The following is an 18,841-nucleotide window of genomic DNA, read 5'->3' on the forward strand; positions in this document are numbered from 1 at the left end:
CTCTGGCCAAAGGTGAACTTGTTGGAGAGTTTGAACTAAATTGCTTTAGCCAGTTTTAAGTTATGGGAGGGTGAAAGTCCATTTCTCATGCACTTAACTGAAGCAGGCTCCAACCTTTTCTCCTTACATAAGTCACACATGCCTAATGCTATATATTTTCAATGTGACAAGATTATTATAGTTCTCGGAGAAGCCTCTAAATTTAAAAGAAAATATCCAATCACTTTAAAAATGACAAAATTTTCCATTTAGGCGTCCAGAAATTGCCGAAGGAGACTGTAGTTTAAAAGGAAAGAAAATACAATTAAGGTCAACTCAGATTTCTGCGTAGGGTAGATGGAAAAATGATACAGGACAAATATCAAATTAGTATAGCATTTCAGGGCAGAAATGTTAGGAAGTTAATGCACTCGAAAGAGCACTTTAAAATGTAAGAGGAGTTTAACCTCCCTCCACCTTCCACAATCCAGCCGGAGAGAGGAGCCGCCATCTGAAATAGAAACTCCACGCCCAGCGCTCCACTGGTCAGTTTTTATCACTTACAGTTTGAACTCCTCTTAAGGAGCGTGAAGGGGAAAATATTCATTAGCAAGTGGCATAAAATAAGTTTGGTGCTATATAGCACATCAGAAATTACTTTTTAAACCTAGCTCCGCCTTCTTTATTAATTCCCTGGACAAAAAAAAAAAAGTGTTCACATTTTAAGAGGTAGGAATAATATAGTGAAGGTTTAGAATGTTAAAGAAGAAAAATTGCAATTTTTTTTAACTTCACACGCATATCCAATAGCATGTCAAATCTTTGCATTCATTTACACTCCGGCTTTCTGAGATGGTTTTGTATCTCTGTTTACTTCCTTCCCAGTTTCCTTTATACTATTACTCAAGTCACTGTGGAAATGACTGAATAGGAACTGAGGAGAGGCACTGCGTCATTCAAATACAGAGACTGCTATCTGCGGACCATTAGATATAATGGGAAATGAGAAACCTTCCAAGTGTCCAGCAACTTTTTAGTCTGGTTCAAGGACATATTGTAGAGGATTTTTCTTGGGACAGTCTGCAGGCTGCATTTGAAAGGCAAGAAAATAAAGTCAAGGAGAACAGATCTGGGGCTCTATAGAGGGAAGTGCCGGAACTATAGTCCTATCGGGAACCTAGAGGAAGGAAGGGGAGGAACCAGCGAAATCAACAGACCCCATCAACGGCTTAGAAATAAAGAAGAAATGTAGAGAATGGCATGCGAAGAGCTTATTTCTAACCTTTGAATTTGATTAAAAATCATGATAAATAGAGGAAAACATTTTAGGTTACTGGAAAAATCAGAGGGGGACTTGGATTGAGGGTGGGACTGGAAATATTGTACATATTTGGGATTCATCAAAACACTGTTGATGGCTGATGATTGAAATAGTTTCATACATGTCAACATTTCTATTAATAAAAATTATCTCGAAAGCACAATAGTTTATTGACAATACCCTTCCTTTACTGGGTTACATGGACAGTTAACTGGTATAGAGGTCATTTCTTTCCTTATACCATCCTTATGCCTTTTTTTAAAATACTGCAAAGTCAAGGAAAAATTTATTTTGAAGATGACCTTGCCTAGGGTTTTTTTCATTTTTCCAATGAGTTGAAAATTGTTATAATTTAAGAGGAGGGAGAATAAACTGTCTCTTATCTCCCTGAGTCCTGAAAAAAAAATGAGTATTTTGTTAAAAAGATAAGAAGTGAGTGATGAACACTTAGACCTAGTAATCCCAGTACCCATAATAAATGATAAAAAGCTACGTGAAAATCGGAACTGACCACTTATTTTTAAAAAAGGAGGTTGTCTAAGTTTGGCATCCTCCAAATTACTTCTATTCCCTGAATTTTGGAAAGAAGAATTTTGGACTGTTGTACAAACCCTTTTCCCAACAGCCTTCCATTATAAGCGGAAATGCAGAAATTCACCCGAAAGTGAGCCTTCATCTTAGGTTCAGTGAGTGTTCATGAATTACAATAAAAGGACTATTGCATTGCAATGTAGTCCTAACAAGTCAAGCCTGCCTTTGTGTACCCTTGATGTGGCTCCCTTTGTACCAGCTGACTTCTCCTGCTAAGGGTAAGGGGACCCTGACTCATTTCTACTCTGTTTCACATTGTTTTTTCTGCATTAGAGTTTGCGCCTGAGTCCTCTATTTGTCTGCCTTATCTTGTAATTGTAGGCTAATCTGTCAAGTTGACATGTATATAGCAATTAATATGTGCTATGCACTGTTCTAGGAACTTTAAATATATTAAATTTTTTAACATTCATGATGGCAATATAACATAAGTGATATTGTAACAGGGCACAGACAAGGGGGGGCCCCCAAAAGGAATTTGGAATGGAGTCCAGAACTCAAGGTGTCCAGGAAATATTAAGATGTCCTCACCCCTTATCACCTCCCACAGGTGTCAGTTGGGGGAAGGGACACATGGAGCAGGGCCATTGACAGCTGTTTTGCATAGCAACAGTTTTGCAGCTAACCTCTAGAATGCTCATTTAACATATCTATAACCTTTAACTGGTTTCACAGATATATTAAATAGCTGTGGCCCTGCTTTGAGCCAGGGGGATGGAAGTGACTTCCACCCAACACGTAACTGGGGGCAGGCCCCCCTGAGTTGCAGTGCCTGTGTGGGAGCTTGGAGATGACGGGCTCCATGCCTCAGGGCCACCCCTGCCCAGACTCACAATGGCAGCCCAGTAAACTTGGAATAACACAGGAATGCTGGCAAGTGCAGCCAATTTTGGAGGAGTCGGAAATGGGGCTGCAAAGGAGGACTGGCGTGGGGATTTAAAACCCAGACACAGCAGCCATGTGAAGAGGAATACCGCACTTCTGGCAGAGTGGGGACCCGCGCGGCCATATGAGAAGGACAGATTCACCAGGTGGCTTTAGCAGAGAATCAACACTGGGCTTTGCCTGAGTGGCAACCCTACCTTCTCCTCAGCTCTGGTGGAGGAAAGAACCATGAAGTTTTGACCAGAGTGCAGGCCCCTGCAGCTCTGGTAGAAGAGGCCCACATGGCTTTGGGGTGCTCCCTTTGGCCACATGATCCGGGAAGCAGGAGAGACTTTGCTTGGAAAAAGAGTGAAAGAACTTTTTGCCAGTAGGCCCTGAGAAGGTGCCACATGGCTTTAGAGTAATTAGAAATTCCGCCTGGAGGGTGACACAGCTGACAGTGCCAGCAGCCTGAAACACGGACATGTGCTTCTTTTCCTGAGATATGATACCCCAAATTAGGGCAGGGGGAGAGGAAGCACTGTGGGCACTTGTGGTTATCCTAAAGGACTTTGATATTGTAATGGGGACATTGGGTCACTACTTCAAGTCTGTATAGCTTCAAATAAACCTTTCCTTTCCTTTTCACAAATCTCTGGCATTGAGAGATGTCTTTCCTCTGGCGGTGGATAGATGAGCCCAGTAGGTGGTCAGGACAGCATTAGTACACCACCCTCCGGAGTCCGGGCCATGGTGTGTCTGTTCTGTAACAATATCAGTACATTCCTTTTATAGATGATTAAACTGATAGAGAATACAGTTAATCTGAGCAAGATTCTATGATCAATAGATAGTGAACTGGGACACCAACCAGGGGCATGTGTCTTCAGAATGAGAGCCCTGCCCTAACCAGTGTTGGGCCCTAACTTGGTTGGGCCCCATCCTGCAAAGTGAAAGGCCGCCAGTTTGATTCCCAGCCAGGGCACATGCCTGGGTTGCGGGTTCGATCCCAACAGGGCTTGTATGTACAAGAGGCATCTGATCAATGTTTCCTCACACCGATGTTTCTCTTCCTTTCTTTCCTCCTCCCTCCCCCCTTCTCTAAACTAAATAAATAATATTTTTAAAAAGAAAGAATCAGAGCTCTTCACTGTTCTGCTCTCCTGCCTTTTTCTGGTATAATATGACCTACTGCAACAGGAAGTAGGTACAGACACATGGAGAAAAGGAAAATAGGAGGATATTTCTCAATCAAGTATTTATCTCTGGAATGCAATTGGAAACTTAGAAAAACATGTATCATCTAACAATGGCTGGTTATCATCTGTTGACAGGTAGATGAAGTGATTTCAGAACAACAGGGAGAAGTACAATGTAATATTTATTTCTTTCATTGAACTTAATGAAATATTTAGCAGCATTTATTTAAAAATGTGGAGACAGTAAAAAAATCAGGGAGTGGGTGCTGGGGTGGTGCAGAGGAGAAGAGGGGTGAAGGGGCAGAGCCCACATTTTGGGGGCACTCAGAATACTGTGGATGGTACCACAATCATGAATATATGGCATTATACTTTTGTCCAAATCCACAGAATGGACAAAACCAAGAGTGTATCGCATTCTGGGTCATTACGATGTGTCAGCATAGGTTCATCTGCTAGGAGACACTACTGATACGGGACGCTGCACATGTGTAGAAGGCGGAGATATAAGGGGAACTCATGCATTTTCCTGTCCATTTTATCATAAACCAAAAACTGTTCTAAAAATAAATTCTTCCAAAAAATAAATCCAGGTAGCTCCTAAACCATGCACCTATTCCAATGCCAAGTAAAATTTTCTCACTTTACTTTCTCACTTTACTTAAACGTGAGAAAAGCCATACAGGTTTTCTTTGAATTCATACACTGATGATTCATAAAAAGATGATTTTGAAAAAAATTAATTCCCATTCTTTCAGTAAATGTAGAACACTTTCTCTACTGAGGGGCCATCAGATACACTATGAAACATATACAACAGATATCTAGCCCATCTACACGTAGTTTGGGAAGAAATGTGTCCCTGCTAAGCACCTTCTTTCCCGGCAGCTGGAAATTCACAAATTCAACCAAATGCATTTAACAAATGTGCGCTGAGTCCCCATGCCCACTCCTGCAAGCTCAGTGCTGCAGGCCCTTCAGAGACGAGGACATTCTGCCAAAGAGCTTCCCATGTTTGTTAAACTGATGGGATCTTTCTAGTTCCGCTGTGCGGGGATCTGGATGCTTTGCAGAGCAGGAAACGCAGTGCACAGAATCATCACAAAAGAAAAGAGCAACCATACATTCTTAATAAAAATAAGCTGTTGCCAAAGGAGGGTCTGGTGTTTCCTTCCTGTTTACTAGAACACCTGTCATTCTGCCCCTCGAAGGGCTCTGAGGGTGTTGAACGATAAAAGCCAGCTGGGGAAGCCAGAGACATTTTTCAGAGCTGCTTCAGCATCCATACCATAGTTACGTAACAATAACAAACAGGGCAGGCGCTTCTGTTTAGTTAAAAGTACGTACATTATAGCTTGAAATTCCTCCTGTTTTCTGATTTTCCTGCATATTATGAATAAATGTGAAATTCCAGTTTACATATAGAATAAACTGCCAACTGCTCCTTACTGTCCTTACCCTCTAATATTTGCAATGGGCATATTTTGTAAAGGCTTCAACGCTTTTTTTTTCTCGGCTCTTTCTTTTCTTCTTTTCCTTCTTTCCTAAAGGTTGCTTTACTGATGCTGCTTGAAAAGTTCTACATTTTCGCCTATGCTCTAGCCCTGTGAAATTACTTTTTATACTGGCAGTATCGATTGACATTTGTTTCTTTTGTATTTTTGTAACCTACAAGTATAATTCATATGTGAGAAGAAACATAGTTCAAAACTTGACTGATTTAAAATTGCTTGCGCCAGTCTTTGTTCCAAATCATTGTTTCTAATCAACCAACTCCAAGTTCCTGCAGAAAAATGTGACTCCTGACACCGTGCTATTTCGTTTGGCCTCCAGTAGCTAAATAAAGGTTAAATGACAAACAGAGATTTGCATAAATGTGGTGATCTCGATTGACAGCTACAATATACTAACAGAACAACAGCAACAACAACAAAAAAAAACAGAATAAAACTGAAACCTTGTTTTTCTGGTTAAAGGCGGGGTTATTGTGATCAACATTTATTATGTGTTTTAAAATGTCACCTAATTGCTTTTGTTGGAAAACAGGTCAAATATTATAATTTTAAAAATCTGATATTTTTTCTATATTAGAAAAATGCCTAAAATACAGTATATATCAGTGTTTGTTTCAGAAAATAATAATTTAATTTTTAAGTGTCTGAAAATTTAGTTTTCTCACTGCATGTAATATAATTTTTAAAACAAAATATTAGAAAAATTTCAAAAATGCATATTCCCACATCAGGTGTTAGATTTTTCCAAAAATGTATAATCTATTTTTATTTTCTCACCTTTCTCAACAGTATAATATTAAAGTTCATTAGTCTAACTCAAAATAAACCTTAAGCATGTATTAGCTCGCTTTTTTAGATAACAAGTCAGTTGAATTGACACTTGAAAACAGTAGCCAATGTAGCTGTTATTCTTGCTACATTATTGCACTAAAAATAATATTGAGCCCTGGCTGGTGTAGCTCAGTGGATTGAGCGCGGGCCTGAGAACAAGAGGATCGCGGTTCGATTCCCAGTCAGGGCACATGCCTGGGTTGCAGGCCGGTTCCCTGCAGGCCAACTCCCAGCAGGGGATGCACGAAAGGCAACCATACATTGATGTTTCTCTCCATCTCCTTCCCCTCTAAAGATAAATAAATAAATAAAATCTTTAAAAAATAAAAATAAAAAAACATTAAATTCTAAATAAATAAATAAATAAATAAAAATAATATTGAAAATAATACTTGATATAAATGCCATTAATTGGAATAATGTAACAGTTAATTAAGCTACACGGGCATTTGAGCCATTCTTCTATTTATTTACATTCACAATTAGAAAATAGAAGAACAACAAATTGTTCTATTCCATTTTCTAGAAAAGGCTCATAGTTAACACTATTTGTCCAACTCTTTTGAGTTTTTGTAAGAATTAGCATTACATAAGCAGGCATGATTTTGCAGATTTTATTATGTTTGTGCCATTATCAGATAATGGTCTTATTTGCCTTTACTGTTTGACAAAATTCTGTGAATTTGTTCAAGAAATTAAATGCTTCCTATCTGGTACTTAAAACACAAGATGTGTTATGTAATCAAAGAAAATGCGGATCTTTGCACACTTAGTTTGAATCTTTAGCACATAATAGCAAGTCATTGAACCTTTAGGGATTTAGTAAAAGAGTTAAGCTCTTGGTTTTAAATATATTATAAAAGCACTTGGTATTGAATTATTTATTCAAACATAAAGGATTTCAGTAATTAAATGCCTTGGATTCCAGGTACAAACCTCCCACCCCCACCCACTCAGTCCCTCTTACCACATTAATGTTACTTCTATCTAAGCAATTATAATCTTATAATTAAGGACAGACACGTTTTATCTGGGTAGGGACTCCTTTGCTAACTGACGAAAATCCAGGGTATTGTCCTTCAGAAAATGCACAAGCATATAAAAGTGTGCATGCGCAATCCCAGAGACCCGAAGACCTCCCCAAGGGCGTGTGGACACCACACACTCTACGGCAGGACATTTCCCTGGGGCTCCAACAGTAATCTGGGCTGCAGCTGACCCTGGACTGGAGACCCGCCAGGCATTTCAGATGAGACAGCTCATGGAGAAGAGAAACCCATCCAGCCCTAAATTAAATCCTGAGAGGCCCAGGAGCCTTCCCCAGCCCCATCCCCAGCACTTCTTTCTTGCACTCCCTCCATACTTCTGTGACTATACCGTTAGCTGCCCTACCACCGGGGGAACACACCTCATTCCCCCTTCCCCTCATTATAGCGCCAGGCACGAGTGCATCCGCGCTCCACCTAACCCTGGGGACACGTGTGAGAAAGGCCTCCGTAGGCCATTTTGTCCTGAGAGTGTGTGCATTTACACAAACTGAGATGGCACCACCTGCTCCTGGGATTGTGGGCACGACGCTTCTTCAGTCTCTCTGCCAGGTCGGTGGGTTTGTTCACACCAGCATCACCACTAACACGTGAGAAATGCACCCTGCTGAGACTGTACGACATCCCTAGGTAATGGGAAATTTTGCTTCATTATAATCCGATGGGTCCAGGGCCATGAGCACAGTCCATCTGTGACTGAAACAGGGCACCACATGACGGTGCCTCTGTTTACAAACCATCCTGGGGTCATTCCCACACTCTTCTCTGTGTGCACTTCCTGAGCTAAGGCCCCCCCCTCCCATCCGCAGCCCGCGGTTGAAGGACACCAGTCATGGCCACCAAGCTCTGGAGGCCAGCGGTTCCCTCTCCCACCCCAGGTCACTCCCTTCCCTTCCCCAGAGCAGTTCTCAGATTACATCACCCCCAAAGGTTTCACCAGGATCTAGGAACCAGGCCTGCGAACAGTAGTTTCTACTATTACCACACGTGCCTTTTGTGACCCCAAGTTCACTTGTGGAGAAAGAAGCGAGTGTACACAAATACCCACTAAGTCTCTCCCCATGGAGTGTGAATGAATATTCTCTTCCCAGTGTGCATACAAAACTGCTATTGTATGATTCTACTCCAGGCTGGGCGAAAAAGATCAATAGCCATGTAATAAACACACTTACAACAATGATGTCTTCCATTAGAAAACACATTTTAGGTTCTTGTTTATATCAATGAAATTGATTTCTGAAAGGAAAATCTATTTCTCCCCAGCAACCTCGACCTAAATATCTCTAACGATACCCTCACTTACAATACTTTTAAATTAACTAAGACATCTTCATTCATTCTGGCTACATTTTGATCTATACAAAGTAACTACTATGTGTATACTTGATAACTCAGCATAACTGAAGTCCTGCAGTCAGAAATAAACTACCTACAACTGCATAATTTACATCTACAGAACTCTTTTCCCAACCTCATTTACTAGGACTACTGAAGATGGGTAGCATTAATGGGTAACCTTAAGCTAAAGATATTCCTGTGTCACCCTTATTCACTCTCACACATCATCACAAAAGGCATTTCTTGGGCTTATTTGACCTAGCATTCCCAGATACTGACGTCCACACTTTTCAATTCACTGGCAAAATAATACACACATTCATTTGAATCTCATAAAGCAACACAATAGATTTAATGACTGCTTTTTACAACAATTGGGAACTATTGAGTTGAGACTCCCCAAAAATGTTTTTTGTGTTTTATTTTACTCTTGTTAACTTCATCTAGAATCACGCTAGCACACTGACTGAGCCAGCTTTCTGGTCTGTTAGCTTTGCGATGGCTATTGGCCAAAACAATATGTGTTGACCTAAACCCCCAGAGAACATGCCAAAATGTCTATTGGTTTGGAAACCACACACTCTCTCTCTCTTAAAATAAAATAAAATGAAGACCTTATTTTCCCTCTCAGCTTTAGTAAATTCAACCTTAATACAGTTACAAGCAAAGGACTTTAGTGAACACACAGAGTTTACCTATTAACTGTAGATTATGGTGTATCTTGCCTTCTAGAAACTTATAACCAAAAAATTGCAATTAATTTTAAAAGCACTGAGGAAAAATACTGCTTAATGCAGGATTTCTTATTCACTTCTGCAGCACTGACCACTTGGAGTCTAACAAAGTCCCTTCTAAGGATACTGGTTTTAAATTAATAAAACAAAATATGGAGATTTATTTTAAAAAATCAATGCTATTAAAAGAAGACTTTATCCACCAAAACTTTATGAAGAACTCTGTGTTCCCCAGGATAAAAACCACATAGTTTGAGTACATGATACTTCAACTCATAGTTGGCCATGAAGAACCTCAACCCAAAGATCAAGTTAAAAGAAATCACATCAAGATACACACAATTGTATCTTGAATACATTACATTACTGATGACAAGAGGGAATGTCAAAAATAACTTCAGAACACAATTACCTAAGTCGGTGGGACATGCCAACAATTTGATGTGGGCTTCCAGGGTAAGGAAACAATGGTGCCCCGCACCTGCAGGGCAAAGCCGGTCCTACCTTGATGGCTGTGGACGCGATCTGGATGTGGTGCAGTCTGCGAAGGGTGCTGTCCCTGTCGATGAAGTAGGAGGCTGCCAGCTGGTGCAGTGTCTCCAGGGTGACCGAAGAGCTGTTGGCACCGGAATCGCTTCCTTCAGACCCTCTGCTCAGCTTCCGCTTGTCCACAAAAATCGTGAGGGACTCCTCTCCTGCATCGAAGATAGTTCACAGGATCCCATTTACCACATACCATCCATTTAAAATATATATATCTGCAGGCGAGGAAATGACAGAATGAAACACAAGAGGGATAAACAACAAAAGGGCAAAGACTTTCACTTTCCTGTTGTTCTGCAAGTGTTTTCCTGTTGCTCAGGAAAGTGCTTGAGATGTTGGCGGCTGTACCTGTGAATCTAGTGCCTGTTGAACAGCTGCTTTTGTGAAGCGATGCCCCTAGGCTTTATTCCATTTCTGAGAGAGTTTATCTCAGTTACCTCCCATTCACATGGCCCAAAAGCAGCTATTAAGAAACTATATAAAATGAACTTTTGTGGAGGACATAATACAAAATTAGAATGCTGCAGAAATGCTTGCCACAGATCAGCATAGCACCTATAAACATGATCAAGACAACTTTGTCATTTAGTTTTCAGTTATACCCTTGAACTACAGAGAAGATGCACAAATGCATTTATATTTATGTAAATATGTTAAATTCAGAGGTTACCCATGTAGAGCACATATAACTGTAAGCATTTTCAATGTTCAAATGTTGAGAAAAAAAATTGATGTTGGTTAAGTGTAACCGTGAGAACTAGCCATGTCCAGACCTCTCACTTTTTCGATTCTCATCTAACAAGTCAGCGTCACACTCAATGCCCGTTCTTGCTTTTTAGGCACCTCTGTTTGGGCAGTAGTGTGCCCCTTTACAACGTGTCACACCAGTTTTAGACAACAACCACTGTGGTTTTCTAGTAGAAGAGTAGTTAGCATTTCTTCTCCAAAGTAAAGAAATACCATTTTAAAATGACACAGCCTAGGTAATTGTCCAATCCTAAACAACAGCCCGTTTTTCAACAAAAGGTCAGGTCAATGGATATTAGAAATCCTGGAAATCAGGCAGACTCATCAGAGTAGCTGGGGAAAAAGAAAAAAAATCCATCATAAATATGAATAAGTGGGCCAAATGATTAACATCATTAGGTTAGATGTGTCATAAATAGCTTTTGATGGGAATGCCGAAATGAAAAAGAGAAGAGAATCTATAGGTAAGTTACTGTAGAAACAAACAAACAAAAATCCCCAACAATTAGTTACACTCAGAAAGAGGGGATCAACGACTGTGGACATGTGCGTGAATGCATCTCGGGAAGACCAATGAGTCTGAGAAGATTCCACGCGTGTGCCCAGTTGTGAGGGAGCACCAGAACCAGCATCCTGCACGTGCCTAGAGAAAGGGCAATGGTGCTGTGATATTCCAAGGAGCCGCAATTCGGCTCTCTGGTGTATGTCAGTGCTGTGGTCTCCATGCTCGTGCCCCCTTACAATTCATAGGTTGAAATCCTAACCGCCTCACAGAAATCCCCTAAAAAATAATGGTCCTAGGAAGTGGAGCCTTTCGGGGGTCTGTATAGAAGAGTCTCCAGAGAGATCCTTTGCTCCTTCTACATTTTTTTTATTAGGATCTAACAGTAAATGAGGGGGGTTTAAGTTTTCATACGCAAGCACTTCATAGATATTGAATTTCACCCCAGGAGCCTAAACGTAGTCAAAATTATTTTCTAGTGGATCTTGTAATCAAGATATACGGGATAATTAAAGATAGCAGTTGGTTATTCCTTCCAGTAGCTGGAAAAAGAGAATCTGTTCAGACACCGCTCATGGTCCTTCTCCACAGTGGAAGACTAGTTCATGTACGCAAAAGCTTTCCCCACAGTTTGGCACAAGAGGCTCTTCAAATAACAATTGTTCAGTCACGTTTTACGAACACCTTGTAGGAAGCCCATGGCTACAACAGGCCACACAACAATATCGAAGTTTTGTAAATCATGCTGTTAAATAGCTAAGACACAGAGACAAAGCTGCTCAATCTAACAGTAAATAAGCTCCTTTACTTTCTCCAAGAGATACGGTTTTTGGTTTTTTTAATCATATACAACTACCATGCTTTTGTGATGTTCATGGTCTTCGCATTCTTTGATACTTTTATAGTCAGTCTTAAAGAAAGACAAATGCATCCTGAACTTTAGTTGTAAATCTCTCTTAGGTATTCAGTTACACAAGTACATTGAATTTTATGTAAATAACACAATATTCAGGTTTGAAAATGGAAATATTATTCAATCAACTAAATAATTTTTGTTCAAATGTCATTTTTATTCATGTTTTTTTAAGCTGTTGTAGTTCAAAAGCATGATATGAGTTCCAAAGGACATTCATGTGTTTTAAAAATAAAAAATGTGATTTTGAAAGCTATTCAACATTCTGAGTCTGTTAGAAAGTAAAAAGGATTATATTCTGTGGATATATAAAGATGTGATTATTTCACATAGAAACCATGCAGCTGGGTTTTTTACAACTAAAATACTGTGGTAGTTTATGGACATTAAATGCACATATTGAAGAAAAATTTCACAGAGAATTAGAAACAGGACAAAAGAAAACAAAAAAGCCATGACTTTAACGGTATCCTATGGTCAGTTTATTTGGTTTGCTGCAGGCCTCACAATTGTTTATGTTTCTGTCCTAAATTTTTAATTATACAGTGTCCATGAGAAACACAAATTAAAGAACTTTCATACTGTTCTCTTTTCACTTGGGTTTTCTCATTTTGCATTGTCATGTATAAGTTATTGAAGAGAGAGGTAAAGCTCTCAGAAAAGTTAGGATAAAAAAATAGATAAGAGAATGAAAAAAGTCCTAGGGATCAACCAGTATAGGATGGTGCGGCAGACTGGGTTATTTTCCGTATTTTCTGACCCATCCTGGATGCCAACATGCACACGTGGATTCAAGATGCACTGCAGGGAAGAACTACGAGTGTGCGGGTAATGTCCTTTAGCCTGGTACTGGAAAGGAAGATGCTCGCGTTAGTGGAATACACCCAAACCGGACATGTCGTGACCTTGGCCAAGGTCTGAGCATCATGGCCAAGTTCCAATGGTTCTTTTGCTGTCCTCCTCTGCCAGGAGGGCAGCATGTTCCCCAGAGGACCTTTCTGCTTCATTCCCAGAATGAGGAGAATCACAGGGGGTCTGCGGGGAGACACACAGTTTCTGCTAGTGTTTCGATTCACTGAGATTTTTACAATTGCAGTGAAGCTAACTCTGATAGGTTGGGGGCATTTTATTTCTTCATTGCTATTGACCTTGGGTTAGTCGACTGACCTATAATGTTTACCATTCTGCCCAGAAAAAAAAATAAACAAAAAAGTACATTTATGGTAGATGTCTTCCCAGCCACTCAGCTTCCTTCCACTTAAAGATCTCACTGTGAATATCTGTTTTGCTTTTGTGTGAATTCTACTCACAAAGAACCGCTATTTGAGCAGAAGCCCTTCTTACAAAAATAACCATTGCAAGCATAGCTTAAGTTAAATCGAATTGTGGGCTTTACGTTTGATGTGTCCTTTTAGTTCAAAAATGTTATTCTATTTTTGGTAAAGACAGATCAGATTATCCCTCGAACTAAAGTCTTAGGTTATTTTGAGTACTGCTGTCCTTTTCAAATTATATTTCAGTTCTCATGGTGTTTGCTTTGCTCTCACAATTGATGACCATCCTCGCTAAGCTTAACACGCTAAAAGGTACTCATCCCGATAATGTATCTATCTTTCCACTAAAATAGTGTTATAGAAAATAAGACCATGTTTTAGAAACAAATAGACATAATGGGGGAGAAATCCATGTTTAAAAAAAAAACTGGCTTCTGACAAGAAGTAGAACCAAATATATACAGTTAAAAAACAGACATGTTGGCTTAACACCAACCGGCATCTGTGAGATATTATGGGAAGAATAGCCTTACACAGCTTTGAAAGAGAAAAATAATATATTTTGTAAAACACTCTAAAAGGAAAACTGACCTTATGATTATTAACAGTAACTCCCATAAATGTCTAAAAATTTTCGAAACAAAATTACTCATACCATTCCATTATTCTCTATGGAACAATAACATTTAAAAAGAGGAATTTATAATAAATAGTTCCAAGGTTAGATGAAACGAATCTACCATGAGTGAAATATAATTAAGTTTCTTATATTTTGGAGCTGCTTACAAACAATGCTACAGTGAACATTTTTGTTATGTATAGTTAATAGAGCCCTGCTATTATTTTGGTGAGATTAATTCTCAGAAGGGAAATTTTCTGGGACTCTTAAGACCATTCTGAATTTATAGAAAAACTCAAAACAGTGCTGTTCCGAGTGAATGTGCATATCAATCACCTGGAGTTCTTGTTACCATGTAGCTTCTGATTCATGAATCTGAGATGCAGTCTGAGATTCTGCATTTGGAACAAGCTCCAAGGTGATGCTGATACTGTGCAACCATGGACCACCCTCGAGCAATGAGGCTCCGGGTCACAGTAAAATGTGTTACCAGCTTCAACATCTGTCTTTACCAGTGACCAGTGCATTCCTTCATGGAAGGTCATGGGTGTTTGAACTACTGGAGACCTTGGCCCTTGTCTGTCAGACAAGTGGACAGGGGCTTTATCTACCTTAGCCAAGTGTGGTGAAGAAGAATAAAAAGTCTATAATCAAACTTAGAGGACGCTAAAACTGAGCATGTACCTTTTGACTTAGTTCACAGGAATCTCACTCGGAACTGACATAGCAATTTTAATCACCTTTTCCTCTTTGTTACCGTATTACCATTTACATAAATGGTTTCAAGTCATTGTAGTCCGTAACTGCGTTAGAAACAATTGAAAGTTAATTAACAGCCTTGCTTTAACTTCGAAATTTTCATTTTGTTTACTAGAGAACAGGAGAGACTGAAGATGAGGAAGAGTCAGAGAAAGAGAGCAAGACAGAGAGACAGAGACAGAGGGAGGAACTGATGTAATTCAGTAGCGTGCACTTAAGCAGTGTGAGGGTACACTTAAACACCAGTGTCTCGGGCTTGTTCCCCAAGAGCCCCATTATGTTAATGATTATCTGGGAGATGAAGCTTCAGAAAATATTTCTTTTCCTTTCAGTTCTTTTTCTTAAAAAAGAATATGCATCCTACTACACAAAGCAGTTCCATGAATTTTCAATAAGTATTTATATTTGCTCAAGAGATTAACTGCACATATTTTGACAGATCTGCTTTATTCATTATGTTACTCTTAAACTAAAATAAAAGAAATGTGTACTTCCTAAGAAGAGACCAAGTGAAAATGAGAAAGACACCCATTAATGGATTTTGAAAGGTGATATATGACAGAAATTTAAAAACTCTCTGAGGATTCTTTATACGGAATTTAATTTACATAGAGATAAGTGAGAATTAAGTATTTCTGAAATTAAATGAGATATTTACATTTCTGATATTTTGGGGGATGTAAGAAAATAGAAAAAATCTAATTGATAGTCAATCCATATGCTATCTTACTACCTGACTTCTGAACTCTGTTCTTTCTTTGAAAGAAATACATATACAAGCAATATATGGTAATAATTTTGGACTAAAACTATCGTGCAAGCTAACTTACTTATACACTATGTTGTCACAGAAGTTACATCCTTTATTTTAATTAATACTACTCTGGCCATTACATGCATTTTTTTTCCATTTTATCAGTGAAGAAAATATCTATATTTAAGCAAAATGGAATATCTAATGAAATGCTGGAGTTGAGCAATACGGTAACCATAAAATATACTTATAAGAAGCTCTTTCCTGAGAAAACATTCAAATCATGTAGTAAGAAAATTATAATGATTTCCCCTAAATATTAATTATGGCTTTTAAATCTCTGTACATTCAAAACCAGTGGTCCAGCTGAACTTGTCTTTGGGGTGCTCAAAAAGAAACATATTTTTTAAAGTTGTAAGTGAACAAATCGATATATTGCCTATAGGCTCCTAGAAAAATATTTGGTCTAATTTCCAAAAACATTTCTATCAGGAATGGAGTACCCTACTTCCCTGCACCCCTCTACCAGGGGGGTGGCTCCCCCAAACTTTCTCATTGTCCCTGCATTCCTGACTCTGCCCACTGAGGTGCAGGGGTGGGGTGTCAAGCTGGAGTAAGGAAGGTCCAAGTAGCCTGCCTCTTCCTCCTCTTCCTCTTTAGCCAGTACTGCGAGGAAAGACCACACACTTGAACTTGCTCCTCACTGCCTTAGGCTTGAGAGAGCCAAGCTCCCTCCAGGAGTTCGGAGACAGTGGGTGAGTGGCTTGGGACTATGGCTCTGACTGAGTGGTTGAACACGTCTGTGTAATTCTAGAGATTAGGTCATGTTGAAGATCATCAGAAATATTTACTGTAACATTTTTATAAAATCTTAAATGAATTTTCTGGTCTCTACCTTCCTTTGTCCTTGTCAGTGTATTCAGAACCCAGACTGGTGCATTTTAACAGACACCATTCCTCTTCCTGGTGAGCCCCAAAACTTCAAGTCCTTTTTTCTTCCCTATTAACTTAATTTTTTCTCCTTTGTACATCTATATTCAATACACAGATACACTTTTATTTCAGTATTTGTCATTTATTTATTGTAATAAACTTTACTATAAAAACGGTCATGAAATATATTCCTTAGCTAGAAATCGATATGTCCCCAGAGTGCAATCTGTTTCACGATTGATTCTGCAAATTGAGTAGCTTATTTCAGATATTTAAGCAGTGATGGAGTTTAGATATCATTTTCCAAAAAGGAGCAAGCTGAATTTCTATATTGATAAATAGTCTGGAAGTTATAAGATGAAATAAATGGGAAAAATGATATATATTGGAGAAGGTTTTTAATAATTTATTTGTCCCTATAGGAAGATAATTCAATCATTGGCTTTATCTATCATAAAATATCCCATTTAAGGCTTCAAATATGCTATCCAAAGTTTTATGTCTAAGTCAATAATATGGTGTACTAAATAACTTTTGGGGAAGAAGACATTTTTAAAACTTATTTCCTTTCCATCATGCTAACATTGATAGTATTTTACATTCAAGTTTTTTTAAATGTGTAAATTTAGTTGAAAATCTAATTACTTTGGAAGTCCTTAGTTATATAATAACTGGCTTTTTGTGGTAGGGTAGGGGAGAGTAATGGGGGGCAGAATGGGGACAACTGTAATTGCACAACAATAAAAAACAAAATAAAATAAAAATTTGCTGTATACATTGCATCCACGGTGTGTTAGTATTAGAATTATTCCTTAGTGTTAGCTAATTAAAGAGTGAGGGAGAATTAGTTCAAGTTAAATAACACTAATCTGAATTTTTTTATGAAAAATGGAGTAACACAACTGCATATTCAGTCAGGTAAAATTCGTGAAGTAAAATACACTTAGAGCAACAAAAAAGCTTTTGTGTAATTACAACAGCGATCATTTTAAAATTGCATGAAATCAACCTGGTACACATTTCAATTGCAAATAGTTTATATCCTTAAGCTACTTAAATAATTCCGTGCATTTTAGCTAAATTATTAATATCACCCAACAGATTCCAGAAGAGAAATAGAAGTAACATTTAGAGAAGGAAAATACTTGAGGTAGAAAATACTGGGAACACAAAATCATTGGAAAACTCAGAGGTGTGAAGGTAGGTGAGGGACCCACTTTCTTTAAAAAAGGCTTGAACGGGGCTTTAAAATAATCGAAGCAAAGTGATTTCGAGACAGTGTACTGTGGCCGCTGGACAAGTCAACCTGAAGAAGTGACTAAATGCCACATACGCCCTACGAGACAAAAGCTAATCTTACACCAAAAGTATGGCATCCATCATACCAAAACAACGAAAGGAATCAAAGTCACCATAATTCCGTGACTAAAGAACAAAAAATGTCCATGAGAATCATCTCGACTTTTTGATCTCTCTGCCTGCCCTCTGCCCCTCCCTTTGTTATTTGGAGAGAGCGTCCTTAGCTTATGTCCTGAAATTCTGCTGGGTACCACACATTGTTGAGAGTGGTAATAAAGCCTCCTATCTGTTTCAAATCCACTGGACTTTTTTAACAAGACATCATAGAAATAATTTTTCACTGTTACTTTAGCCTTTATTGCATTATTTATGACTGATATTACTAAGCCCAATACACACAGCTTTCACAGAATCTACAACCATAATTATTCGGATACTTTGAGGGTTTTTTGGCTCTCTGTATCACCATAACAACAATACCATAAATGCATCACATTGCAATGATGTCACACACCGTGCCAAGGACAATATTCTCCATTGACACAAATGCTCCAGTGACCCTGTCCTGTAGGTGTCCCTTTTACTAAAGAAACCGAAAAAGCAGAGAAGTGACTTCACGGGTGCTGAAGTCTCACAATTGCTCAGATAAAAACAAATTTAAAAGGACGGGGAGGTCAGGATTCAACGCCAGGTTTGTCTGACGTCTCTGTCTTAGTATTTCAGCATCACTCATCTGTGGAGGAAGGGAACGGAGAGCGAGTGTGAATCCATGGCCAGCCTTTCCTGCTAAGCCACATGCACCTTTCACCTGACCTCCTCAGGCGACATGCATTGCAGACTGATGCTTCTCAAGGTGCCTGGGAGCTGCCCTTTCCCAGCCTGCCCAGGCTTGGCTCACTTGGTCTCACACGTGGGGTTCTCCCCAAGCCCGAGTCTTTATTTGTTTAACTGATACATCTGATTCCCTGGGCATGCTTCTTTCATTCAGTCTCCCTCCTAAATTATATCTCAATTATCTTCTGCATGCATTATACTCCTGACATTTACTCAGTGAACTGGATACCCTCGGCCTCCCAGCAAA

The 18,841-nt window shown here is 39.0% G+C and overlaps 1 protein-coding gene across 1 annotated transcript in view; it reads right to left on the reverse strand.

Annotated features, from left to right (window-relative positions):
• BRINP3 (BMP/retinoic acid inducible neural specific 3) overlaps positions 1-18,841 on the reverse strand; it is a 218,643-nt gene that overhangs the window by 96,461 nt on the left and 103,341 nt on the right. The window contains exon 4 of the mRNA XM_037069481.1: positions 9,922-10,112. Within this exon, the coding sequence (XP_036925376.1) occupies positions 9,922-10,112 (191 nt within the window). The remainder of the gene's footprint in view (positions 1-9,921; positions 10,113-18,841) is intronic.

Source organism: Sturnira hondurensis, unplaced genomic scaffold (assembly GCF_014824575.4).
Source record: "Sturnira hondurensis isolate 20B ecotype Veracruz unplaced genomic scaffold, ASM1482457v3 Scaffold0018525, whole genome shotgun sequence".
NCBI lineage: Eukaryota > Metazoa > Chordata > Mammalia > Chiroptera > Phyllostomidae > Sturnira > Sturnira hondurensis.